This window comes from Centroberyx affinis, unplaced genomic scaffold, assembly GCF_046629955.1.
Source record: "Centroberyx affinis isolate AG114_WGS23_722 - 3 ecotype Tasmania unplaced genomic scaffold, CSIRO-AGI_Caff_v1 ptg000766l_1, whole genome shotgun sequence".
In the NCBI taxonomy this organism is placed as follows: Eukaryota; Metazoa; Chordata; class Actinopteri; order Beryciformes; family Berycidae; genus Centroberyx; species Centroberyx affinis.
The window spans coordinates 367,699-394,491 of NW_027279376.1; the positions used below are offsets into that span (position 1 = coordinate 367,699).

The 26,793-nt window shown below is 42.0% G+C and overlaps 3 protein-coding genes across 5 annotated transcripts; 2 read left to right on the plus strand and 1 right to left on the minus strand.

Moving 5' to 3' along the window:
- The first annotated feature begins 2,154 nt into the window (after window positions 1-2,154).
- Window positions 2,155-4,696, plus strand: LOC139644648 (retinol-binding protein 2-like). The gene is made up of 4 exons (XM_071520091.1): window positions 2,155-2,227; window positions 3,521-3,699; window positions 3,975-4,076; window positions 4,643-4,696. Exons 1-4 carry the CDS (start codon window positions 2,155-2,157, stop codon window positions 4,694-4,696), a joined length of 408 nt encoding a protein of 135 aa, XP_071376192.1.
- Window positions 4,697-6,604: 1,908 nt separating this feature from the next.
- On the plus strand, window positions 6,605-20,889 carry LOC139644644 (coatomer subunit beta'-like). The gene is made up of 22 exons (XM_071520086.1): window positions 6,605-6,677; window positions 7,573-7,710; window positions 7,993-8,079; window positions 8,608-8,734; window positions 8,929-9,077; window positions 9,204-9,350; window positions 9,946-10,045; window positions 10,146-10,288; window positions 11,004-11,203; window positions 11,849-11,959; window positions 12,062-12,150; window positions 12,234-12,340; window positions 12,642-12,785; window positions 13,701-13,831; window positions 14,425-14,632; window positions 15,409-15,519; window positions 16,205-16,419; window positions 16,544-16,636; window positions 16,989-17,169; window positions 17,406-17,477; window positions 18,094-19,287; window positions 19,429-20,889. The coding sequence occupies exons 1-22, from the start codon at window positions 6,675-6,677 to the stop codon at window positions 19,516-19,518; spliced, it is 3,840 nt and encodes a 1,279-aa protein (XP_071376187.1). The 5' UTR covers window positions 6,605-6,674; the 3' UTR covers window positions 19,519-20,889.
- A 63-nt stretch (window positions 20,890-20,952) lies between these two features.
- On the minus strand, window positions 20,953-25,103 carry mrps22 (mitochondrial ribosomal protein S22). Of its 3 annotated transcripts, none has more exons than XM_071520096.1 (8): window positions 24,973-25,103; window positions 24,198-24,358; window positions 23,888-24,052; window positions 23,310-23,453; window positions 22,952-23,035; window positions 22,454-22,599; window positions 22,183-22,291; window positions 20,953-21,370 (listed from the first exon to the last, which is right to left on the minus strand). In XM_071520096.1, exons 1-8 carry the CDS (start codon window positions 25,097-25,099, stop codon window positions 21,278-21,280), a joined length of 1,029 nt encoding a protein of 342 aa, XP_071376197.1. In that variant the 5' UTR covers window positions 25,100-25,103; the 3' UTR covers window positions 20,953-21,277. The 3 variants fall into 3 exon arrangements, with proteins under 3 accessions (XP_071376197.1, XP_071376198.1, XP_071376200.1); XM_071520097.1 differs by having other exon boundaries at window positions 24,976-25,099; XM_071520099.1 differs by having other exon boundaries at window positions 24,198-24,345; window positions 24,966-25,099.
- Window positions 25,104-26,793: the final 1,690 nt, after the last annotated feature.

Below are 26,793 nucleotides of genomic sequence, written 5' to 3' on the forward strand. Positions count from 1 at the left end.
AAAATCATATCATGCCATGACCAAACACAGATCATTTTCTCGTTGAAAGCACTTCAGCTCCCTTCTGAAAGAGATCCAGCCAGCCAACTTCATTGATTCTGGCTGCCGCTGAGAGAAAATGAACGCTGAGCATGTTTGTCTGAGATAAAGAAGGGAGAGAGAGCAGAAATGAGACAGGCAAAGCAATATCCATTTCGCATTTCCTAAACATAAACAATGAACCATGATCAATAAGACCATATCTATGGAAGCGTATTGCATGCATAATTCAAATGGAAATGTAATATGTAAAATGGCCATGTAATCCTACATTTTAATTTTAATTTACCGCTTGTATTTGCAGTTTTTGGTTCAAAATGAAAATTCTAATTCAATAATGTCATTTGCATTTGACAATTCCTATACTAGTATTGACATTTCATTTAAACAGAGATTTGCACGCTTTATTTTTAGCTTTATTCAAATGATAATGCGAATTGGAAAATTAAAATGTATTTCCTGAACTGCATAGATATGTTTCGTGTGATTATGCAATAATGGTGTCAAAATTATAATTGATATGTCATTTACCTTATATGGTTTTGCACTCTCTAATGGAGTGTTTAAAGATTTATTGTTTTGGCATTTTATGCTTTATTCGACAGAGTTACTGAGAGACAGACAGGAAGGCATGGGAGAGAGAGAGGGGAGGACATGCAGCAAATGACCGTGGGCCGGATTCGAACCCCGGCAAAATGTAAATGGTTATCCGAATGTAAAAAGCGAAACAGCGCCTCCTGTCTTTGCCATTTAATACACTCGCCGCTGCGCTGATTCCCTGGCAAAATTTCCGTGAAGCTGGCCACAATACCATTTCTGGTTCTGTCAATACTAGTATTGTCAAATGCTAATGATATTATTGAATTTGAATTTTCATTTTGCGCCAAAAACTGCACATACAAGTGGCAAATTTAAATTAAAATGTAGGATTACATGGCCATTTTACATATTACATTCCCATTTGAATTATGCACGCGATACGCTTCCATACATATCCCTGACCCAACTCATCCACTTCCAAGTAGTTCATTCACGGACACACACACACTGCACAAACCCACTGCCAAAACGCGGTTAATATTGCATAGAATGAATGAAGAACTGCTCCAGATGAGCACGTCCTGAATTATTTGAACACCTCATCAGACATTTAACAAACAGACACGCACACACAGGCATGAATAAATGCATACACATACACATGCAGATGCTCTCTTGCTGATAAAGTATCTCCAGCTGATTATATAGATATCCAATCTTGACCGTCTGATAGACCGCTTGAAGTTAAGAAATGTGGGATTGATGTACTGTATGAGGTCAATGAAATCCTCTCACCAAGCACAAATGTAATGTTAATCTGTAACCACATTATATAATCAACGCTGAGTGTCTGCTGATAGAAGATAAGTCAATTGACGTGCTAACTGAGTGAATATCATCCCTCTCACTCTTCGCGATTAAAATTGATATCAGACCAAAACTTCGGCCAAGTAAACACCATCGCAGAGTTGCATTTGAGTCAACAAAAATCCCCCCCCCCCCCCTTGAACTAGCAAACTTTGTTCTGTGACGTGAGCAGACTGTTGCCACGGCGGGCTCAAAAAGGCTCAGATACGAACGTCTCTGCAGCCTTGTTTATATGCCTGTTTTATATGGCTGCGGTAATCAGCACTCGTCTCTGTCTCTGCTTCTCTCCATCTTCCCTCCATTCCAGTGCATTAGAATGAGTAATTGCTGAGGCTGGCTTGTTGGGAGGAAATGGGGACTGAAAGACTGCAGCAGACTCTTAAGTGCTTCCCACACACACACACACACACACACACAGACACACAATGCATAGACACAGAAGCAGCACATGCACACACACAGATACATACTGTACAGCCAAACATGAACTTTCCTGCACCCCCCCTCCGCCCACACACACACACACATACACACTCACTCCTCCTGAGTGAGTTATCAGGCGAACCCTGTCCTTAGGTCCATACTGACACACACAGTGCATATAAAGGGTTGGGCCCTTCAACTGTCTCTCTCAGTGTGTTAAAGTCGAACACATCCTGAAGGCACACTCTCTGTCCAGGCCCCACCTTGAGCGTCACACCAGCCAAGATGCCTGCAGACTACAACGGACGGTGGGAGATGGTGAGCAACGACAACTTTGAGGATATCATGAAGGCCCTCGGTAAGCTGCCCTCATACTGCCTGCTCTGATTTATAAGCTTTGACTCGTGAAAACCAGCAGCGGGTAAAAGAAGACATCATGGCAGGGCATGGGAGAGAGAGAGAGAGAGAGAGAGAGAGAGAGAATATGCCATGTAACCCTCATTAAACAGAGGGATCAATTAGAGGGTTGCATTGAAGGATGCAATCAACTAGGGAGGAAGGCATATGCAGAAAATATGGGGCGACAGAAGTGTTTGAGTGTGACAGAGAGAGTAGGAGTGTGTGTGAGAGGGAGAGAGTGTGTGTGTGTCAGAGAGAGAGAGAGAGAGAGAGAGAGGGGGAGAGAGAGAGAGAAAATGAGGAATGCTGTGGCACTGCTTCATTTCTTTATTGAGCTGCTGTCAGGCCAAGTTAACCTCCACTCTGTGAGCAGCTGCCGCCTGTTACCACGCCAAATAAATATTGATTCACTGCTTTCTGCGTTTTTATCCTCCCAATCCCAGAGAAGGAAGACAGATTCCGACCCTGGATCAGGCAGCAGGCCAGCTCGTCATTTAAAAAAAAAAAAAAAAAAAAAAAAAAAAAACCCAGAGCGCCACGCTCTCATCTCTGCACGTCATTGATCCAGCCCCAGAAACCCTTTCATTATTCACGACTTTATCTGCAATTCATAAAACAACCCCGGTACACTCAGCCACACAAATCCCCAAAAATCCTGCATCCGAAATGCCTCGTTCCTCCGCAGCATCTCATTTCCATCGAGCGGATTGGAAAATGACATCCTTATGGAAATGGGTCAAAAATATCATTTGGATGGGTAAATAAAGGGGGCCTCATCATCTGTAAGAGCGATGGGAAGAAATTGAATTTTCACTTTAGGGCAAATGGGATATGAATATCAAACTGGTCGGGGTGGGTGGCTCTCTTTGGCGCGGCTCACAGCTGAATGGGGCGGAGAAACTCATTTAGGCCTATTCTGACTGCGAGCAAGGTCATTTTTAAAGGGTGAATGAGACTGTCAACAGGCCAGTATGAGAGGAATCGTAATATGTGGCCTGTGGTGTCATGTGTATGCGTGTAGGTGTATCTGTGTGTGGTTTTGTGTGTCTATGTACATTATGTAAAGTTACAAAGATTCACTCTGGAAGTAAGCGAGTAAACCGGCGGCACAGTAAGGGGGGCGGGGCTGACAAACACACACCAAAAAAGGATTAAGCAAACTCCAGAAAAGTTTCGCCATATGGACCGATTGACTGACGTTCCATCCCACCCCTCTTTTTGTGTGTGTGTGTGTGTGTGTGTGTGTTCGTAGACATTGACTTTGCCACCAGGAAGATAGCGGCCCACCTGAGCCAGACCAAGGTGATCGTCCAGAACGGAGACAAGTTTGAAACCAAGACCCTGAGCACCTTCAGAAACTACGAGGTGGACTTCACCGTGGGAGAGGAGTTTGAGGAGTACACCAAGGGCCTGGACAACCGGACAGTCAAGGTGGGTTCCGGGTCATAAAAAAAACTGAATCACAACATATAGGCAACTTTACAGATCCTCTTTTACTGTGTTAACTGTGAAGAGGATGAGGAGAATGCTGTCAGAGTGACCATGTGCAGAATCACCATAGTTCAGAATAACTGTAGTTCGGAATCAGAATAACTGGTTCAGAATTAAATGAATCAGTACTTGATGTGGATCTGTCAAATATTTGCCTCGACTCATTGGGTGTAACTCTTTATGCACGCGTGTGTGTGTGTGTGTGTATATAACAGACAGTGGTTACCTGGGACGGGGACAAGCTGGTGTGTGTCCAGAAGGGAGAGAAGGAAAATCGCGGCTGGAAACACTGGATCGAGGGAGACCTGCTACATCTGGTGAGAGAGAGAGAGAGAGAGAGAGAGAGAGAGAGAGAGAGAGAAAGAGAGAGTTAGGGTGGTGACACACTGGACACATTTTGGGCAATGTAGATAGGCAACGCTCTCAGCAACAATGCGAGACACAGAGTTGTAAATCTATATGACTATCTATCTGTAAATTTATATTTACAGGCAGTTATGATTATGATTAGAGCTACAAAGCAAATACTCTGACCTTGTTATCAATCAGAGTTGGCCAAAGGTTCCCAGGTTTCTAAAGTTTCCCACACTTTGTTGCCTTTAACCAACAATTAAGAACAATTAGAAACTACTCTCTCTTTACTTACCTGACGGATCCTTCTTTGATCCCCTCTTAATTCAACCAGAGCGATTTGTTCCATATCTGTAGGCGATAACAATAAAGAGGCAATAAGGAAATAAAATATAAGAGATTATGGAGCCATAAAACATATTAATATAAGCAGCAATAGTGAAGTGCACCCTGGTTATGTAACTTGGGTTACATTCTGGTTGTTTCATGTTAGACTTGTAGCCTAAAGACCTGTTTGTTTTTTTTCTTTCAGGAAATCACAGTTCTAGACAAAGTCTGCCACCAAGTGTTTAAGAAGAAACAATAAGATGAGAACAAATTTGAACTGCACAGTCCTGTCTTTTATGTGTTGCAAGTTGTTGTCTATTTATAATGTAATTGTAAAAACCTGTAATAAATTGATTTAACACCAGTGAGTTCTGGGTGTTCTATCAGAGTTGTGTACTTACATTATCTTGCTCACAAGGTCAGATTCAAATGATTGTGATCTACAGGTGAACAGCCTACTGTGGCAAACCTTTGATCACACAGCCAAGTGATAACTTAGTATGGACTCTGAATGGCCTGCAGGATGTTTTCCCAAGTCAGCATATCTGTCTTTTCTATGAATAACAAGAGTGACTTTCAAGGCTTTTAAAAGACTGCATTTAAACAATTCAGACAACTGTCTGCAGCCATACATTTGCTACCAGTTATTTTACCTACTTACAGTAGGCCTATAGGCTACTGTATGTTTGCCTACAAGCACTTTCTGAATACTCATACATCCCACAAAATACATTTAACTTATTTGTGTTTATAAATATGTTTAAAAAAAAAAAAGTCAGCTACATGTACAAATATAGCCTATGTTGTGCCAGTTTTAGTGCATTTTGAAATAAAGCACGATATAAAAGCAAGATATATAAGCAAGATATTCTGAAATAAGTCATATGCGAAATTGATTTCTTCCAGTGTGTTGTCTATTCTGTTAGTAGAATGTTGGATGGTCGATTGAAATTTTGTGTAGGAACATAACATATTTACATTCAGTTGTGAGTACATAGTGAGCTTGGGAATGCACTGCAAAAAATGTCCATCTTAACGTGTTATTTCTAGTCAAATATTCAGCCAGAAATTTGTATTTTCTCTGAGAACAAGCGGAACAGTCTGCCAGTGGAGTGAGATAGTTCAACTTGTTCCCAATGTGGTTTCACTTGTCTCAAGAATTTTCCAGAAACAAGTGTCAGCGTCTTGAAACAGGGCAAAATAAGGCAGCCCTCCACTAGTAGCCTAGCAAGAAAGGAAACCAACAAGTCGCTTTGCATTTGAAACAACTGAGATTATCTCCCCGTGAGCAATTTTTTTCACTCGGTTTAAGTGAAATAGTTTTGTTTTCAGTTGCTTTACATGAATTTTGAAAACTACCCAGACTAAATGGGTTGTTAAAATGGACATTTTTTAGCAGTGTGGCACAGAACAGGTACAGCATGTCCTACTTCTCTACCGGATCTGGCGAGCTGCTCTCACAGGAAGCCCCGCAGGATCCACGTCGCCAAAAGAAGCCGCGTCAAGCCAGAGAGAAAGACACAGAATAAAACCAGAAGTACCTAATTCTTCCTTCAAAATAAAAGCATACAATTTGTCAGATTTGGAAAAAGAGTCTTCCATCTAATATCATTTGCCACCAAAAGTTCCAAACCTCCTTGAATATTGACAAAATTTCTGGCTGATAACTGACAACTGTTATTTGGTCAGTGTGATAAAATATTAGATGGAAGGTCTGACAACAAGTTATGATTTGGTCAATGTTATAAATTATTAGACAGTGTTGGTCACCAAATTATCACATATTAGAGGAATTGGCCCTGAGTTCTCAATTATTTTTTGTATATAGTCTCTAAACAAATTTCTCGTAATTTTTCCTTGGTCTATGCTCGCCCATATAAATGTAAAGGCTACAAAATACATTTTAGATTCACTGGCTAATGTGGGCTGTGGCACGTCATACCCTGCCATGCCCAATCGACGCCCATGTAGTCAATTTATATTTTTAGTTTTATCTTATTCAGTATTATCTTTTATTACTAGTATTATTTTATTGTATTTACACTGTGTATTACTCGTAACGTAAATGTTAGTCAAAGTGGTTTATTTTGAAAATTCAAACCGGAAGTACTGTTTTTTATTCTGGTTAGCTTGACATTGGTGCGTAAAGTGCCTCCGCCGAGATCCACAGGAGAAGCCCGACGAGGGCAGCAGGGAGGTCGGGCATTTCATCACACAGCACACGCTAACGTGGAAACATGGTAGGTGGAACAAACAACAAGTTAGCATGGCAGAGAAATCCTTGTTTAAACTCATATTTTCTAGTAGTTTTTCTCCAGATTTTGTGGAATGCATCATTTGGCAGAAACGATTATCCTTCAACTTTGTTTAACATTAGAAATACAAAAATCTGTCCAAACACGTATGCTAAGCTACCATATGCTGCAACAGTACAATCAAGTTGTTACATTGAAACCTAAAATTGCAACGTTTTGATGTTCAAAAAAGTGAAAGTAGCACAGAACGCCAATGGGCATTTTTAAAAATGTAGGAAAAGTTGTCAGACACGCTCGTCGATCATATGAAAAAAAAAAGTATGAAATGGTATGATCATATTTTTTTGAAAAATGAATTAAAAGTCTAGCCTATTCACTTGACATGAGAGGCAACAAGGAACTAATCACTCTCAGGACAAACTATTGGAGCAGGCATGCATATAAAATGTGGAATGAGGAGTATAAACAGACACGCCCCCATCATAACTCTCTCCAGAGCCTGCAGGAATAGAGCAGAATAAGCTCTGCTGAATAAATATCACACAAGATGTAAATCGCTCTGGATGAGAGTGTGAGCTGAATCCCTAACTTGTAAATTTAAAAAATGTAAGATGCCAAATAGAATAGAGTAGAATATTTGTAAATACACAGTGTAAATTTGTCCTCTTTGGATGATACTTTAGTGTTGCTTTCCTCTCATTAAGAACCATAGAATGTGATTATAGAGAGATACTTTTACAGATTCCCCACTGAGAACAACAGCAGTCGATATGGGAGGAGTAGACTGATGGAGAGGTGATAAGTCACTTTCTGGGTCACCATCGCTTCTCTCTCTCTCTCTCTCTCTGTCTCTCTCTCTCTCTCTCTCTCTCTCACACAGCCTCTGCGGTTGGACATCAAGCGGAAGCTGACGGCCCGGTCCGACCGGGTGAAGAGTGTGGATCTGCACCCCACAGAGCCGTGGATGGTGGCCAGCCTCTACAGCGGCAGCGTGGTGGTGTGGAACCATGAGAGCCAGGTCACTATCACTCAGTCATGTGTTCATCCATTCACCCACTCACTCACTTATTCATTCACTCATTCACTCTCTTATCACTCCCTTGATCATTCACTCACTTTATTCATTCATTGATTCATTGCTTTCATCCATTCATCCATGCATTCATTCATTCACTCACACACTCACTTAATCACCTCATCATTCCATCCATCCATCCGTCATCCATGCCTTTTGCTTATCTGATTGGAACTGCAGTCCATATGATGTTAACCTTGTTTGGATGCTGTGTCTGTGCTGTAGTCCATGGTGAAAACCTTTGAGGTGTGTGATCTGCCTGTCAGAGTGGCCAAGTTTGTTGCCAGGAAGCACTGGCTCATCGCTGGAGCGGTGAGTATCATGACTCCACAGGAGAAGTATCTGTGTTTCAGAGGTACAACTCGGTGTCAGTTATCTTTTTGCTTCTTTCGCAGTCTGTTAATAGGCAAGAACTCAGGAAAGAGGAGGGAGAATGGAAAGGAAATAGTTTAAATCGAGCTTTAGTGAGCATACGCCCAGTAAATATTCATCTCTTCTCAATCTCTCAATTCAATTCAGATAGCAACCATGACAATGTGACAATCATAACAAGTGGTTCAATATCATACTAATTGATCAGTAAATCAATAGACAAATTTATCGAAGGACCTATGATATGCATACTTTGTCCGTCCTGTCTAGAATGTTCTCCTAGAATACACTACATTTTTATTTAGGGAAAGGTTTTCAAAATTACTCCATATTATTTTGAATTTAGGATAGGCTTCTCTTGTTTCGTCATAGTTACTCCTCTGATTTTCTCAGTCACCATGGTCAAGTAATCTGCCATCTTGTACTATCACATCATATGTATCGATCTCTCCCTCCCTCATTCCCCAGGATGACATGCAGATCCGTGTGTTCAATTACAACACTCTGGAGAGAGCTCACATGTTTGAGGCTCACTCTGACTACATCCGCTGCATCGCTGTCCACCCCACACAGCCCTACATCCTCACCAGCAGCGGTAGGAATCAACTACACACACACACCCACACACACACACACACACACACACAGATAAACTGGAGGACATACGTCAGATTAATTAAATACGTTTGTTTTTACCTTGATTTCCTTGAGCTTCCCCATGTGTAACCAGAAAAAGCAAAAGAGTACACACTCATCATCATGTACGTGTGTGTGTGTGTCTGTGTTTAGACGACATGCTGATCAAGCTGTGGGACTGGGACAGGAAGTGGGCGTGCACCCAGGTGTTTGAGGGACACACTCACTACGTCATGCAGATCGTCATCAACCCCAAAGACAACAACCAGTTCGCCAGCGCCTCTCTGGACAGGACCATCAAGGTACACACACACACACACACACACAGTTAATTCACAAAATATCTCATTTACAAACAGACACACACATACACACATTCATACATAGACTTTCTCAGTTACTCACTCCCACTGTTTCTACTGTTGTAGGTGTGGCAGCTGGGCTCCAACACTCCTAACTTCACTCTGGAGGGCCATGAGAAGGGAGTCAACTGTATTGACTATTACAGCGGGGGAGACAAGCCCTACCTCATATCAGGGGCTGATGACCGCCTGGTCAAGATCTGGGACTATCAGGTATCCAGGACTACGCTCTTTGATTCATGTAGTCATTGTTGCTCAATATGCTGTAGCAGTATGCCAATTTGGTAGTAGTAGTAGCAGTAGTAGTAAAAGCAATAGTAGTAGTAGTAGTATGCAATCTCTGAAATGCATATACAGACAGGAGTTAATTTCTACAGTGCTATACAGTATATCCATTTTGATATTACCTAAGGTTCAATATTTCTAAAATATAGACGATCAAATCTGTAAAAGTGCTATCATTTTGTCAACCATGGATTTCATTTACCTATTTTTCTTCAGAAATACCATAATCCGCATTATAGTGACTATCATTTTGTAGGAGTAGGTGCTTTTTTTCAAATGGAGAATATCTGGAAGGAAACATTTTGCATATAGTCACAAGCATAGTAGATAGTATATGCATATTATTCTTTTCTAGATAGATACTGTTACATATTGGTAAAGCATACATGTATAGGATAGATGGAGGTACTGTATATGAATATATTGTAGTCCCCCACTTATGTACAGGGCTATTTTAGTGATTCCAGTTACATTATGTGATGGGTGTAACGTATCTGACTTTGCTCCATTCTTTATCTCCCAGAACAAAACTTGTGTTCAGACCTTGGAGGGTCACACCCAGAATGTGACCTGCGTCAGCTTCCACCCCGAGCTGCCAATCATCCTCACGGGCTCCGAGGACGGTGGGTCGTGTATTTTTAATGCAATATTTAAAACCATATACCCAAAAAATCTTAAACCAATGTGTCTTTCTCCAATTTGACCCTGCTGTTATTTCCTCAGGCACTGTGCGCGTCTGGCACTCCAACACCTACCGGCTAGAAAACACACTCAACTACGGCATGGAGCGGGCGTGGTGTGTGTGTGGCCAGCGTGGCTCCAACAGCGTGGCGCTGGGTTACGATGAAGGCAGCATCATCATCAAGGTAAACTGCAATGTTGTTATGGATTTAGTACTATCTCCCAGAGTCCATACATTTGACACTCTTATCCAGTGTGACTTAGAATGAGCAACTGTAGAGTAACACTAGTGAACAGAAGAATAAGCTTCAATTCCTTGTTCACAAAAAATTACAAATAACCAAAACTAAGGAGGGCAAAGGTCAGGGCCTTGGTGCCCTAACAGCATTCCTGTAACCATAAAACAATCATATAAGAGTGCTAGGAAAATAAATAAAATAAGAGCTGAGGAGAGAGATGGAAGGGATTTTCTTTTATTTTAGAGGGTAGTTAGAGTGAATAGAGACGGGGTGTCATTCAGCAGGGAGATTGTGATGTGAGGTACTTCTTGAAAAGATGAGTTTTCATCTATAATGGAAGACGGGGAGTGATTGCGCTCTTCTTACTGGAGTAAGAAGCTCGGTCTGTCAGTCTTCTTCATAAACTTGTCAAGTACAAAAATATTATAGTGATATAATACACTGTAACTTAGAGTTTACTGTGCAGTAGATAGCAGTTCTTAAGATGAACATTCAAGATTTTTTGTCGACCTGTGAGATTAAAATGCTTCCCCTCCTTTTCTCCATTTTCTCCCCTATCTTTGCATCTCTCCCTACTCTTTTCTCCTCTTTATCCTTATCATCCACCTCACCCTCCTTTCTCCTTATCCTCCGTTCCCTCCCCTCTCCCTCTCCGTCCCAGCTGGGCCGCGAGGAGCCGGCCATGTCCATGGACTCCAGCGGGAAGATCATGTGGGCTCGCCACTCTGAGGTGCAGCAGGCCAACCTGAAGGCCATGGGAGAGGCGGAGATCAGGGATGGGGAGAGGCTGCCGCTGGGCATCAAGGACATGGGCAGCTGTGAGATCTACCCCCAGACCATTCAGCACAACCCCAACGGGAGGTAAGACTGTGGGTGGATGCAAATACAACTAAAATTTGGTGATGAAAGATACAATATAAGCCAACGATGAAATGACATATTATCTGAGAAGTACATGGTGTAAAAAGTGTAAAAATCAACACAATGCAAGCGTGTTTATAAGTCCACAACCATCAGAGTTAAAGCCGTTGCACGCCAAATATGATGTCAATATTTTGGAATGAAAATATGAACGTTTAGTTGTAAAGTTACCAGAGGATGTTCCATTGACAACAGTTCAAAACATTTTTTTTTTCTGCAGCAGTGTGCAAGCTCTCCTAAGAATACATAAAATCAATTCTTGTAAAGTTCCGCACACAGGCTTTGAACACACACAACCACACACTGCCACAGAGCCGTATCAGCTCTATGTGTGAACAAACAACTCTCCAATCAACACCTGTCAACTCCAAATAACTGGCACTGAAAAATCAACTCTTATTAACACGGAGATTCAGATTACACCTGGAGTTTATGCGATCTTATTATGTCCAAGTAATCAGATCACCCAGGATGCTTGTTAACCCTGTGTTGATGTTTCAAAAGTGTTATTTCATACGCAGAAGAGCGTAAAAGTGTCAGTGATGTTTGCGATTCTTACCACTGCACTACCTCTGTTGTATCCAGGTTCGTAGTGGTGTGTGGAGACGGGGAGTACATCATCTACACCGCCATGGCCCTGAGGAACAAGAGCTTCGGCTCCGCCCAGGAGTTCGTCTGGGCGCACGACTCCTCAGAGTGAGTCCTGTCATAACTGTACCATACATGTGCCAAGGTTCACCCGCTCTCCAGTCCGCTCAGCTGTATTTAACCTGACCGTACTGTACGTCACATTTCCAGCTATGCCATCAGGGAAGGCAACAGTATGGTCAAAATCTTCAAGAACTTCAAAGAGAAGAAGGCTTTTAAACCCGACTTTGGGGCTGAAGGTGAGGTTAATTTCCTATTCTGTCATTTGATCTGACTGACTTATATGTGGGTGTGAATTACTAAGTATTCTGCTGTCCCATAGCGATCTATGGCGGCTTCTTGCTGGGAGTGAGGTCATCCAGTGGTCTGGCCTTCTACGACTGGGACAGCGCTGAACTGGTCCGCCGCATCGAGATCCAACCTAAACATGTGAGTCCGAGTCTTATGACCAATTCCACTTACTGGAGCCGAATGACAATCTCACTTAATAGAATTAGTCTTAGAAAAGGATAAAGGGATGAATTAGCTAATGCTGAGTGAAATAGAGTGGAGCAGGGTCAAATTATGGCACACAATTATGGGAGAAAGCAACATGAGGATTTATTTTTTCCTGCTTAGCTACACAGCATTATACTTGTTTTACTTGGTGTTCAGCATTTTACAGTAGAGTCAGTACACAGACTGTCTATTGCCTTGTCCCTCTTACAATTTCTTGTCTTCCTGTCTTTAGATCTTCTGGTCTGACTCTGGGGAGCTGGTGTGCATCGCCACAGACGAGTGCTTCTTTGTGCTGCGCTACTTGGCAGAGAGAGTGGCAGCAGCCCACGAGTCCAAGGAGGAGATGGCTGAAGACGGGATAGAAGACGCCTTCGAGGTCTGAAACCCATTTGAGTGTATTTCCGATCCGACTGTGCAATACAGTGATTGAACTGTGCAGAATGTACAACTCATGATTGAAAATTGTACAATTGAATTGTCAATAATTTAAATTATTTATTTTTTAGAGCAGGGTATCCCCTAGGCCTTAAAAAGTTTTCAAATGCCTTACAGACAGTTATTTGATGTCTCATTGTTTTCACCATGTAATGACAGGTTTCTTTTTACATAACTTTCATTTTGATGCAAATTAGACAGTGGTACTAACTAGAGTTGGAACGTGAGGCAAATGAAATAAGGCAAATGTCATAAATTGTGTAGTTTCACCAAAAGATGAAAATGGGACCAGCAGTAGTGTTGGTTTTATTTTCGTATGCTGTATTACTATATATTTGCACTTACAGTTTATCACAGTATGTTTGATCCACATGCATGTCCACTGAATACAAGGTTAATACAATATGTTTCATTTTCATCACACCTGCATTAGTAAACACAGTTGGACATCATGTCCCTAAACAGTTAACTCCCTGGTGCCCTTTATTCATATACTGTTCAATTACAGTTTTAGAACTTTCATTAGCTATGTTCAATCACAAATAATCTGTTTTTGGCAGCTTTTTGTTTCTTCATTTTGGTCGTTAAATTAATCTTAAATCCAATTCAATTACAAGATATTAACAACTCTTACACTTGGCTTTCTGAAACTTGCAGATACTCTGTAGACATATGATGTCAGCAGTCCTGATAGCATGAACTGAATATTCACTTTTGTCAGGCTGGGCAAATTGGCCAAATGTTTTTTGGTTTTTTTCACGTTTACTGAGATGTTGTTCATAATTTTCCCTCTCTACCACTGGACTATCATTTACATGTCTTGATCTTTGTGTGACCCTGTGCTCCTGCTCTCCAGGTGCTCGCAGAGATCCAGGAGGTGGTGAAGACAGGCGTGTGGGTGGGAGACTGCTTCATCTACACCAACTCCGTCAACAGACTCAACTACTATGTTGGAGGAGAGATCGTCACCGTCGCTCACCTGGACAGGTACACTGCATGTGCACGCGTGTACCTGGCATGCTGGGAAAATGTATGTGATGAGTCATGTATACAGTCACCGGACAAAGAGAATGAATTCATAGCAGCATCCACACTTCAGGATTTGATTCATTTGCAGTGATAAAATTAAGTAATCTAATCTATCTATCTAATCTGAAGTAATCCATGACTTTTATTGACCTCTATCGGCGACCAAGGAATTGCAACAACATCGTCAGATCTGTGGCACAGTTTACAGTGGCTTGAAATTGACAAATAATAAAGTCACTTTTTCACAGTAGAGCTAAGTAAGCTAGTTAATTAGAGCAGAGATCCTACAGAAAGGTAATAGATCACCATGCAAAATCATCATTTGCTTTTGTGGATTCAGAATGAAATGTGTTGCAATGCCGGTAGCTCACTCAAAGCACATTTATGTCCCAAAAAAAATCATTCATCAGACTGAACCTAGATGTGTACAAGGCTTTGTGGCTTTAAATCTGCTTCATGTCACATGTCATCTCCTTCTCTCCTATCCTAAGCAGAAATACGAATATTCTTAAAGAAATACCTTAAAAATCATTAGTTTCTGTCTGGTGTAGGACCATGTACCTGCTGGGCTACATCCCTAAGGACAACCGCCTCTATCTGGGAGACAAGGAGCTGAACATCGTCAGCTACTCCCTGCTGGTCTCGGTGCTGGAGTACCAGACGGCCGTCATGAGGAGGGACTTCGGTATGGCCGACAAGGTCCTACCCACAATCCCCAAGGAGCAGAGGACCAGGGTGGCCAACTTCCTGGAGAAACAGGTACCGTACGCACGTCCTTGTCCGTCTCTGTGGTTTGCTATCCGCATGCACAGACTATAAATGCAGGGTTCGGACAAATGCGTGATTTTGTATGAGTGGGTTGGGGGGTCAGAGCCTTCTTCTTCTTCTGTGTTACGGTGCAGCAGGCAGCCAGATGGAGTTGCACCCTCTGGGCAGAATTCTCATGCATTCTTTTAAAATGTATTTACCCGGAGAATGGATTTGCTTCTCATGCATTCTCTTCCAGTACTGCACGGTTTCACATTCATACAGTTACACATGTTCACACCAGGAAGCTGCTCTCTACTTTCTTCCTCTTCTACTGTTGGCCACTGACAGCCGCTGAAGCAATTGGGTTAAAGTGCCTTGGTCAAAGGCACTAAGGAACTCACTAGTCTTTCCCTTTCTCCACCCAAATTTTCACAGTAATAAGCCTTATTCATATAGCACTTATTTAAAAACAGAGATTATACTCTATCAGTGCTTCACGTAAAAAGAAGAAATACCGTAACATATGGAATAGAAATAAATCCAAGGACGCAAAAGATAAATCATTACATAAAGGCCTGTCTAAAAATTGGTCTTAAGCGAAGATTTAATAGATGATTTACCTAGGCTGAGTTCTTTGGGTAGTTTGTTCTACAATCCTGCTCTAAACTTTAGGGCCTTACCCCAACTCCTGCTCTTCTGAATTATTATGAAATATGTGCGTGACATGTGATTCTGCTGCTGTGTAAGTGTGTAAGCCTGTGTGTCTATTTCCCTGTGTTGTGTAGGGCTTCAGACAGCAGGCCCTGGCTGTGTCCACAGACCCAGAGCACAGGTTTGAACTGGCTCTACAGCTGGGAGAGCTGAAGATAGCTTACCAGCTGGCCTTGGAGGCAGAGGTCAGAACACGCATGTACACACACACACACTCACACACACACACACACACACTCACACAATGGATATATGCATGTATGAATACAGGGGATGAATGTGCCACAAACTTTTACTGTTAAGCTTATTCCAAATTGCATATCAAAATCTCACAACTCATTGCACTGTGCAAAACATCTATTGATTTGAATACATGCAAACATTTATTGTGTATTATTTAATGGCTTAGTTAAATACACAACTCTGATTGGCCAATAAACATAGTCTGAGGTCCACTGTTCCATTCAATAGCCCCCACATATATCAAGTCCAGTCCATTTAGTTGATTTCTAATGAAAATAACTGGCGCCACCTTGTGCCAAAAAGACCTTACTTCTGCACACAGTCCTGCTGAATTAGTTTTTTGGAGCTTGTATATTACTTAAGCTTGTAATCATTTTAAATCAAAAAAAAATTCATGTGAAATGATTAATGTCTGTAATAAGTAGCTGTGTAATAAGCAGGATAATGCATAGTTAACCAGTCTTTATTGCAAAATAAGCCCCAACAGAGTGAATCAAGACCCTGACGCGAACATTATCGCTCACTTGGTAACTGCTTGGTAGAGTATTATTCTTCAGATTCATGCGTTTCCCTCTGTGATAATCCTCTCTGCTCTCTCTTTGCTACCTTGGCATGCGGGCCCTCCAGTCAGAGCAGAAATGGAAGCAGTTGGCTGAGCTCGCTACTGCAAAGAGCCAGTTTAGCCTGGCCCAGGAGTGTCTGCACCAAGCCCAGGATTATGGAGGGTTATTGCTGCTGGCCACCGCCTCAGGCAACGCCGCCATGGTGGGCAAACTGGCCGAGGGGGCCGAGCGGGACGGCAAGACCAACGTGGCCTTCCTCACCTATTTCCTGCAGGGGAAGTAAGTGTCTGACAACAGAGTGGAGGAAGAAAGAGGAGGGGGGGGGGGGGGGGGGAAGGAGGTACAGTTCAATCCAAATTTCAATCAATTTCAGTGTCACAACTTTTTTGTTTTTTTTGCCCAGATTGGACAAATGTCTGGATCTCCTCATCAAAACAAACCGGCTGCCAGAGGCTGCGTTCCTGGCTAGAACATATCTACCCAGCCATGTGTCAAGGTACAGTTGTCCGTAGATGCGCGAGTGTGTGGACGACAGCCTATGCCTGAGCAGCCTATCCAGGTTTATTGTCTGAGTGTTTGCATGGTTTAATACTCAATGTAAGTATACCATCTGGTGTCCTGCAGATGTCCAGTTTTGCCTGTAGTTGATGGCTGTTACTGTCTCCCATGTAACGACAATGCTCCTTTTGATCAAATGACATCAGTGGAGGCACTTTTCTTCTCTATTCCTGAAAATGTGACTTTTCGACAATGCAAAGACTCTGCAGGGCCGTGCCTCTGTGTGTGTACGCATATTTGCATGTGCATCACCAGTGAGCTGTGCTCCGTCCCTCTTCCCCTCCCTCCAGGGTGGTGAATCTGTGGAAGGAGAGCCTGTCCAAGGTGAACCAGAAGGCAGCAGATGCTCTGGCCGACCCCACCCAGTACAGCAACCTGTTCCCTGGCCTCCAGCAGGCCGTGCTGGCTGAGCAGTACCTGAAGGAGACTCATGTCAGGGTCAGACCGGCTGCAGAATACACACTCATCATGGTCAGTGGAGAAGGCACAGTCAACTAGATTGGAAAACTTTACATGCTCTAGCAAAGACTTTAAACTCAAATGTGCACAGAACTACATTTTTGTTCAGACTCATTGTTAGAACATTTAAAATGTATGATTTTCCACTCAATTGTTGAATTGTAGAATCATCTGAATCAACAGTTCATACTTTAAGCATTATCAAATGCCAGTTTGAGATCATGTTTGACTGTTGCTCTATTCCTCAGCCGAATGAGGACCGTAATGTTCTGGAGGAATCTGCAGGCTATGTGCCAAAAGGAGCGTCCACTGAGCCAGAGGTAAAGACCGGAATCTCACATGTCTACATAAGTGGATATAATCATGATCTAGCTTCTCAAACTGACCCTGTGACCCATGGTTGGAAATGTATCGTCTGTTTGAGATACTGGAGATTTTGCAGTAGATTTGTCTAAAAATGGTGTATAAGGTGTAGTAGGGCTGGGCGATAATTCAATATTATCGTTTATCGTCTTTCAGTGGAATCATCGTGATGATATGAAGATATTTTGATATCGTGACACACATTTCTGCTGTCTAAATTGATGATGACAAGCAAATTTAACTTAAAAACTCTCATAAAATGAGGTATGGTAGGAATATTATTTGAATATTTCTGTTTTGTTTGACATCACACCTAACATTACCATTCGGTTCAATGAGATGAACATCAATTTGATTATTTAACGTGATTTTGCATACATGAACCATATCGTGATATATATTGATATCGAGAAAAATCCTTATGATTATCATGATATTGATTTCAACCATATCGCCCAGCCCTAAGGTGTAGATAGCTATTTGACGTCATTTTAGATGAAGGTAGCGTGTTTCTACCTTGTGACTGTAGCTGGATACAAGCTACTTGACTCATTCTACCTGTTCTCTATGCAGGAAGTGGTAGAGAGCATGGATGAAACCCCCATGGCAGCAGCAGTGGTAGAGGCGGCATCTACAGAAGCAGCAGTAGTGGAAGAACCCATTCCAGCAGAGCCGGAGCCTGTTGATCCTGTCACGGCAACAGAGGAAGAATCCATCGCAACGGCAGCATCGCTACCACCTGTCGCAGTGTCGGAAGAGCACTCTGAGACAAAACCTGCAGAATTAGTTTCTTTTGAGGAGGCTGCATTTGAACCAGAGGTGGAGGACACCACCGCTAAGTTAGAGGAGGCTCCAGTCACTGTAGAGGAAGACCTTTTGGAAGAGCCCATTACAGCGGCTGCCCCTGAGGAGCCAGAGGTGGTACAAACCACTGCTGTAGAAGATGTCATATCATCACTTGAGATGGGTGTTCAGGAAATGTCTCTAGCAACTGATGCTGTACCTGACACTGAAGCTATAGCAACAGCAGCCTGTGTTCCCGAAACAGTATCACCTGTTACGGAGACAACATCAGAAACCATAGCAACAAACGGAGCACCAGCTGAGGCAGTAGCAACAGAAACCATAGCAACAGAGGATGTCCCAGTTACCAACACACTCGTATTTGATGCTGATGTAATGGCATCAGAGGCCATAGCAACAGAGGAAATGCCCGTTAATGAAGCATTAGCAACAGATATCATTGCTACAGAAGTCATAGCAACGGGGGAATCGCTTGTTTATGAAGCTCTGGGAACAGATATCGTTGCTACAGAAGCCATAGCAACAGAGGCAGCCGCAACAGGCGACACTCCTGTTACTGAGCTACTTGTTTCAGAGTCAGTACCACCATCTGTAGCCGTAGAGGAGCTCATCTCTTTAGAAGACACAGTCGGCTCAGAGGTGCATGTGTCTGTCCCAGTCCCTGTCCAAACTTTCCCGGAGTTGGCCACTGCTCCAGCCCTAGACCCAGTCCCAGATACAATGCCAGTAATGGAGCCGGTCCCAGCCCAAGTTCCAGTCCAAGGGGATCAGGCCACAGCGCTCCCAGCAGAGCCAAGCCTTGTTCCCACTGAGGTGGTTTCTCCAGAGCCGGAGCCAGAGGTTTTAGCCCCAGCAGCAGCAGCAGCAGCAGCAGCTCCCTCAGAGGGGAAGGGAGCAGAGGAGGCAGACGTTGCAGCAGCCGAGGAACCAGCTGTGGACCTGGAGGTAGAGATGAATGACGAGGTAAAGCCTATGGTCACGATGTCCCTATATTGGCACAAATATTGAATCTTCTATTTGATTTGTACTAAAATGAATTAATGTATATAACCACAAACTTTTGATTTCTTGATTTCCACACACAAATGTTTTCCTCTTTCCTAGGGCTTGGATGACTTGGATTTGGACAACTTTGACCTGGATGATATCGACACCACAGATGTCAACCTGGATGATGATTTCTTGAACGATTAGGAAGAGACATCTTTCATCAGCCAGAGTTTTCACAAAGTGACCAAAGAACAGAAAGGGACGATTTCCCAGACAGGGATTAATCTTAGTCCCAGACTAAAATGCCCCATTAAACTTGATTAACAATAATTTGCTTTCTGGGTCATGGATTGAAATAGTTCTAAATTTAGCTTAATTTATATTTAATGGTCTGATTTTTAGAACAAAGATTAATGCTCCAGGACTAAATGAAGAGTTAAATTAAACCTCTGAGGAGGCGGGTTTATCTTCACATTAAAGCTATTTGTCATTTGCTCCCTTTTTAACCTTGATTAACTATTCTGAATTAAGGCCTACTCCAGGTTTAATTCAAACCCTGTCTGGGAAACTGGCCCCAAGTGTTTTGTTTTTGTGCCTTTTGTATAGTGGAAGTGGTGAAGGGTAGGTTGAAAGGGATTTAAAGAAATGTGCTTTAGATTGTGAGTGTTTGTGTTGGGAAATAGGGGCCACAATGCAGTCAGGCAAGATTTTGCATCTTAAAATTTTGACCTTGTTTACACTACACTTGTTTGCTACTTAAAAAAGATTTTTTACTGCAGCGGTCATGGCACAGTCTGTTATTAATCAACAGTATTTTCACATCTCAACAAAAGCAAAACATTCAAACAGACAGGTATTTGTTTTTTCAGTTCTAAATGCTATAAACTCTAGCAGCTGACTGTGTATACCACCTTGGACAGTAATTTTCAACAGTAATTCTTACTTCATACCTCTTCTTCCTCATACCTCAAACAACACCACTGTTGATCAGGGTGTTATCAAAGCCATTGAGGAATTCTTCCAATTTGAATATTCATTTTTGGAATTGGACCATATGCTGGCAGTGACTAGTTATGTAGTGTTTGAGTACGCTATCCTCTCAGTATGAGATAGAAATACACTTCATCACACTACAATACTGTTTTTCTAACTAGCCAGGGCTGTATTTTCAATGTTTACATGGGACAGAGCCATATCTATTCCAAGTGCCGTTTTTGCCAAGTTGTAGGTATTCCAAAGCGTAGAACAAACTTGGACAAATAGAGATTAGTCTTTAGTGCCTTTGTTGTCGACTCCCAATAGTCTGTACATGTTTACTTCTCAAAGGATAAAAGAATTTTCAAAATGCAACGCTCTCCTCCTGCGTCCTCAAAGAAACCAGGAGAGAGACATCAACTACAGTATCCTCACATACTGCTGCCTTTAGTGCATCATACTGTTTGATATGAAATCTATGTTGCTGGTACAGATGCAAACACAGATGCCTTATTCTGTTTTAGAAGTATTTTTTGAAACACAGTTGGTATGTCTGGCCTAGAAAAGTGAAGGGAATAATCCTATCTCAATAAAGTCTACAATGTCAGCCTGGCCTGGAGTTATTTTAGTCAAAAACCAAGACACTCATGTACAAAGACATCTTTTATTTTGTTATGTACAGTAATCAGTTATCTTGACAAGTTGGGCTTGACTCAGAGCTTTCATTTAAATACATGTATATAGACGAACAGATCAGACGCTAGGCAGAATCTCCTATAATGCCTTCCCTCACATAAAATGATGACGTGCATTTTAATGTGGCTGTGCACTGTACAGCTTTCTTTCAGACATGAAGCAGTGGATCTGGACCCAAGCAGTTACACAACAGAACATTGTCATACTTTAGCTATGGGCAGGCAGATCTCAATGTGGTTACAATTCCTCATTGAAGGAGGGTGGTATGTTTCTATATCTAGGAGCGGGCCAGTCAGGCAGCGGAGCTCTCAGCAGCCGTCTGTTCGTAGGCCTGCAGGGCCAACTCAATGTAGCCTGACCTCTGGGACTCCTTCTGGGCATAGATCTGCAGGGACAAGGGTCAAAGGTCAGCACAATGTGGAAGGGGAAACAGATCATCCTAATTATTTAGAGACTGGAACTGTGGACACAACAATTCATCTGACAAGGTTCTAGGAGTATAAACCTATAATAATCATGACATTAACTTTATTTGTAGTGCACCTTTCTAAAACACAGGAGGAGTAGGAAGTGCTTCACCATCAAGACAAATAAAATGCACAAAAAAATTTAAAAAGTTATTGACATTAAGTTGGGGGTAGGACAATAGTCATTACAGAAATAAACAAAAATCACTCCAAAAACCTTTCAGGCATGTAACTGCACTGAGTTAATGCAAAGGAAATTGGTCAGGCTGTCAGGTTTCTCCTTGCTCAGACACGCTGAACATCTGTCTCAGTGACTAGAGTATCAGCCGTGACTAAACGAGAGGCCCGGCGCTACAGTGACTCCGGCAGACGGACATGCGCACCGGCGTCTCCCGCTGCTAACCTTCCACATTAAATGGCTGTCATTCCCAATGTCCCTCCCCATTTCTCAGAGGCCAAGGGTCGAGCCGTGAGGCCTAATCGGAACTGATGTGTCCTGGGCCTGGCCCCGCAGTTCCCACGCCGGAGAAAAACCCCAACCTCTCGCACAGGAAACCTCAGATGAGATGGTCTTGACTTGACCTCTCAAAAGCTACATTGTGCCCCCCTTCCTTTCCCATAATACGTGTGGGTTGGATAGATCTGGATAGAAACGTAGGAACGGGCAAGCATCTAGGGAAAAGAATTAAAAACAGCAGACATTTCCAGCCAGGGTTGAAGTTGTTCTCACCTTGAGCAGGTCGGTGCCAGTGGCCTGCTGGCTGGTAGCGTCCTGGGCTGACTCGCTGTGGGGGTGGACCATGTGGAACAGAGACACCAGGCTCACCGCATCCTGGAGCCTGGGACACACACACACACCGAGGGCTTAGGTAGGTCAGAGGTCTTAAAAACATGGGTAAATGGGTCAATGGGGGGCCAGATATTCCAGCCTGATTATCATTTACAGTAGCATCAAAGCATTCTCACACATCTGCATTAATTTAACAAACACACAAACTCACAGATCTCTCTTCAGCATGTCCACTATGAGACTGTCCACCCTGCGTGTGTTGACCAGGTACCAGGCCATGCCTCCAAAGTGTCTGGTGGAGCGCAGCAGCTCATACTTGCCGTGCTTGTCCAAGTCCTCATAGGTGGCTGCATGCACCTACACACAAGGGATAGAGGATGGAGATACATTTACTACAGCGTGTATATTGACTTGTCTGGTTCACATGTAAAGACCCTGATGTGGTTTGAATGAGTAAACACAGCAATATTGAGAGTGCAGTTACGCTGGCAATCCTCTTTCATATCAAATTCATATACTGCCAATGTAAAAATGTACACTCTTCTACTATTGGACAAATCCTACACCTGACTCAAAGAAAATATTGGAAGAGAATTAACTCAGCGATTCAGGATCAAGGGGCAAGTTAGCTGGGTTTTTTTAACAATGTACAGATTTCAGTGCAGTTGGTGTCCTGCTCAATATGGCAGGAAATTCAGTGCCGTCTTACCCTGATGTATTCTGAGGAGTCTGGCTCAAACTGGACCAAACACAGGTCCAACACATCCTCATGACGGTCCTGGGAAAAGACCAACTGATGGAGGGATAGATGGGTGAAAAATAGAGAGAGAAGAAATGGAAAGAAGTAGAGTTGTGAGAAGTGTCATCTTTGATTTAAATGTCCACCACTGTCTGTCCAGAAACACAATAAAACTATAAATCTTTCATATTCTCATGATTAGGACTAGTTCTTCATAGGCAAGAACCTATTGGCTGATTCACAAAGTTGTCTCTCCTTAATTCCTAGTTTCAGCCTCCTCCTGCCTCCTCCAAAACTGTTCAGTCTCCTACCCTTTGCCATCCCGTACCTTGAGGTTCTCCTCCTTGAAGATGTGAGGCGCTGTGAGTTTGCGTCCCTCCTTGGGGAAGTAGACCTGGATGAGCCGGTCTCTCTCCTCCCAGCTAGCCTTTCTCAGGGTGCCATCGGGCTCCCGTATAACAATGAACCTTTCCTGAGGGGAAAACACAGCATATGGTTGGGTAAGGACTGGATTTGGACAATGTAGACATCCGGTTAGGGTTAGGGTTACTTAACAAAATACAAATAGAGAGTTTAGGCTCTGATAACCAGAGAAAGACCAGTTTCTCAATTGAATTATGCATGAAAAAAATGCATCTTTTAACTGCATTTAAAAACCTGAGTTTGGACAATATGATTTTAGACATTTAAAGACTTTTCAGGAGCTACAGAAACCCTGATGACAATAAAAAACAGTAGAGATATATTCCCTGCAGTATATTCTCCTTTTAACACACACTGACTTTATATGTTACTAGTGTAAAAAAACATGCACTGTTTTGCTTATTGAGCTGGGATACATATCTATGAATAACCCATCCAACTCCCCCCTTATACACACACAAAACACAAACATCCCATCCCTACCCTGTGTGGGATGTTGAAGGTGATGTCGGTGAAGACGTATTTGGCCGTGTCCATGCCGTCCAGGATCTTATCCACAGACAGGACGTCGCTGATGGGCTTCCTCTCCGGCAGGACAGGGGCCATCTGCAGCAGCTTCTTAGCCTGCTCTGTGGCCTGCTGGGTCGCCTGGAAACACACACCGACCGCTTAGGAGTGACAGGGGTTTGGATGAAGGGGCTGACACTGTCACACTATCAGTATCAGCCTATCATCACACCATCAGTGATATCAGTTTGATGGAGAGGAGAGATACTATATATGTAGAAAGTACCTCCTCTAGTTGTTCATCAGTCAGGAGTTTGTATCTGGGCGGCTTCAACTCCTGTTTGATGGGTCGGAAAACCTTCTGCAGGTCCAGGCCGGTTATCCTGGTCAGGATGTCCTGCACCGCTGTGTCCGTGAACTGGGGCTTGGCATTGCTGTCTGAGGGAGCTGAGGCAGAGGGTTACGAGTTAATGTACAGACCAAAAAAACATGTAACACGCTATGTAACGTTGGATAACAAACTGCAAATTGATTTGCCTGAGCGAGAATGTCACCCTGTGAGGTATCTGGCAATGTCTTTAGAATTTATATCCACGTTTCTGACTGACTAAATGAAACGCACTGTTTGCGTACTGGCTAGCTAGTACTGACTAGAGTGGCATTTAATAACGACAGTTAGCTATCCAATGTACCAAGCAGCACTTATTTTAATGGCAGCACTCATTTTAATAAAATCTCAACTTTAAAACCGGTTTGCCTGTTGTAGCAATCATCTTCTTCCACTAAAATACACTGTGGTAAGTGGTATTTTACTGAAAAAAGACTGATGCTTTATACGTTTGTAAGTCATTTTTAAGCCGAATACACCGAAGGTTACGCGCGTTTGCCAATAAGCAAGGCAACATTAACAGCCAATTTATTTTAATAGAGTTTGGCGTACACTATTCTCTATACGAGTTGGAACGGCACGTACGGCGGCTAACGACACACATGCTACAAGGTCAGCGCTACAGTTTAGAAAAGATTCATCTTGCAATTACATTTTATGACATACAACTTACTGCTGTCTTGTGTTCCACTGCAAAGCGTCCTCCTGCTACATCTGATAAACATGTGTTTGTTACTCTCAACATTTTTCACCCGAGAGTAGCTTCGAAGTAAGCACCTTGCAGCACCCAGCGTCGCCATGTTTGTTAATACGTCATAGAATTGACCTGAACTTTGACCTTACAGTTGAACAGGAATGATGGGATATGTAGTGTTTACGCGTGAGTACGTAGCCTCAACATTTTATTTGTTTATTTTTCGTTCCCATGGCTATCAAAGGCCATTTTTGCAACAGTCGAGCAGACAAAACATAGATCAAGAAACAAAAGCCTAAGGTTTCCAGTGTGGATTTAGTCTATGATATAATAATAATAACCTAATAATAATAATAATAATAATAATCATCATAATCATAATCATATTTATTATAATAATAATGATAATAATAATATTTTATATTTATTTTTTATTTTATTTGTTTTTATATTAAAAACAAAGGTTACAAAGTGCTTTAACAATAAAATAAAAGCAAACATTGTTTTCCTAAAATACATTTAAAAAGTAAAAAGAAAGAGGCACCACAACATAAAAAGATAAGAATATGGAACAAAAGCAATATAACAGTAAAAATGATATCATTAAATATATCACATACATTTGAATACGGTATGTCTATAAAAAATAAGCTTTAAGAAGTGATTTATGATTTTTGAATGTGGTCCTATAGTGACCAAACTCACTAGTCTTGTAGTTCTTTAGTGTTAAGGTTACTCACTTACAATCCAATGAACTAATAATAATAGAGTATTTCATAAACCAGTATGCGCTTTAAGGTAAAATTTGATTGACCACCAGGTGGCACTATGCTACCAGAGACCCCGACAACCTGTGCTATACAATTGAAGATCAATTAGTCAGCCTTCATTTCATTTCAAAGTAAAGCACATTCTTTTTCCTTATGGAGACTAATGTGACACCATATCCTCATATGTAAAGATGTGTTTACATCAGAGTTCACACAGGCTTTTTGGTCCATCCTTGAGACGCGTACACACATTCCTGACCTGTCATTACAATGTGTTCTGAATTGTCTGATAACTGTGAAATCTGTCTGGACGATAAGGACTGTCCTAAACATTTACACACACACACACACACACACACACACACACACACACACACACACACACACACACATAGCTACTACACTTTCTCATGCAGACATAGGCCTGTACACTTTCTCTTGTAGGGCCAAAGGTCAAAACATTCATATGTGCGCGCTGGTTCATTTTTTAACTCTCAACTATTTATCACCAAAACTGTGATTTGTAGTTTGTGATGAACATGACTGGGAAATTATATAATAATCTGCTGATAATAAAAGTTTATATGTTGCCTAATAATTACAGAACAGTCACCCTGAGTCTAATAATGCTCCTCAAATGCTTTTTTGTCTAAATTTTCTCTTTTATTAGCAGAATTATAATAAATCATATAATAATTATTTTATTTGAATAGGTAGGCCTAAGTCAGTTATGAGGAAATTCTTATTTTGAGTAACAGCCAGGCAGAAGAACAAATTTATTAACTAATTAAAGTGGATTAAAACACATAACAAAGAGACACGACAACAAGAAACAATCCCTGACAGAACTAAGTTGCTTGTGTGGTTGATTTATTATTGATTATAAGTTTGAAAAAAAATGTATGTTTGCAAGGAGGACATACTAGGAGAAACACCCACACACACACACACACACACACGATCACGATCATTGTAATGCAACACACACACACACACATCACGCTAATCTGTTTTTCTTTTGTTCGTTTTT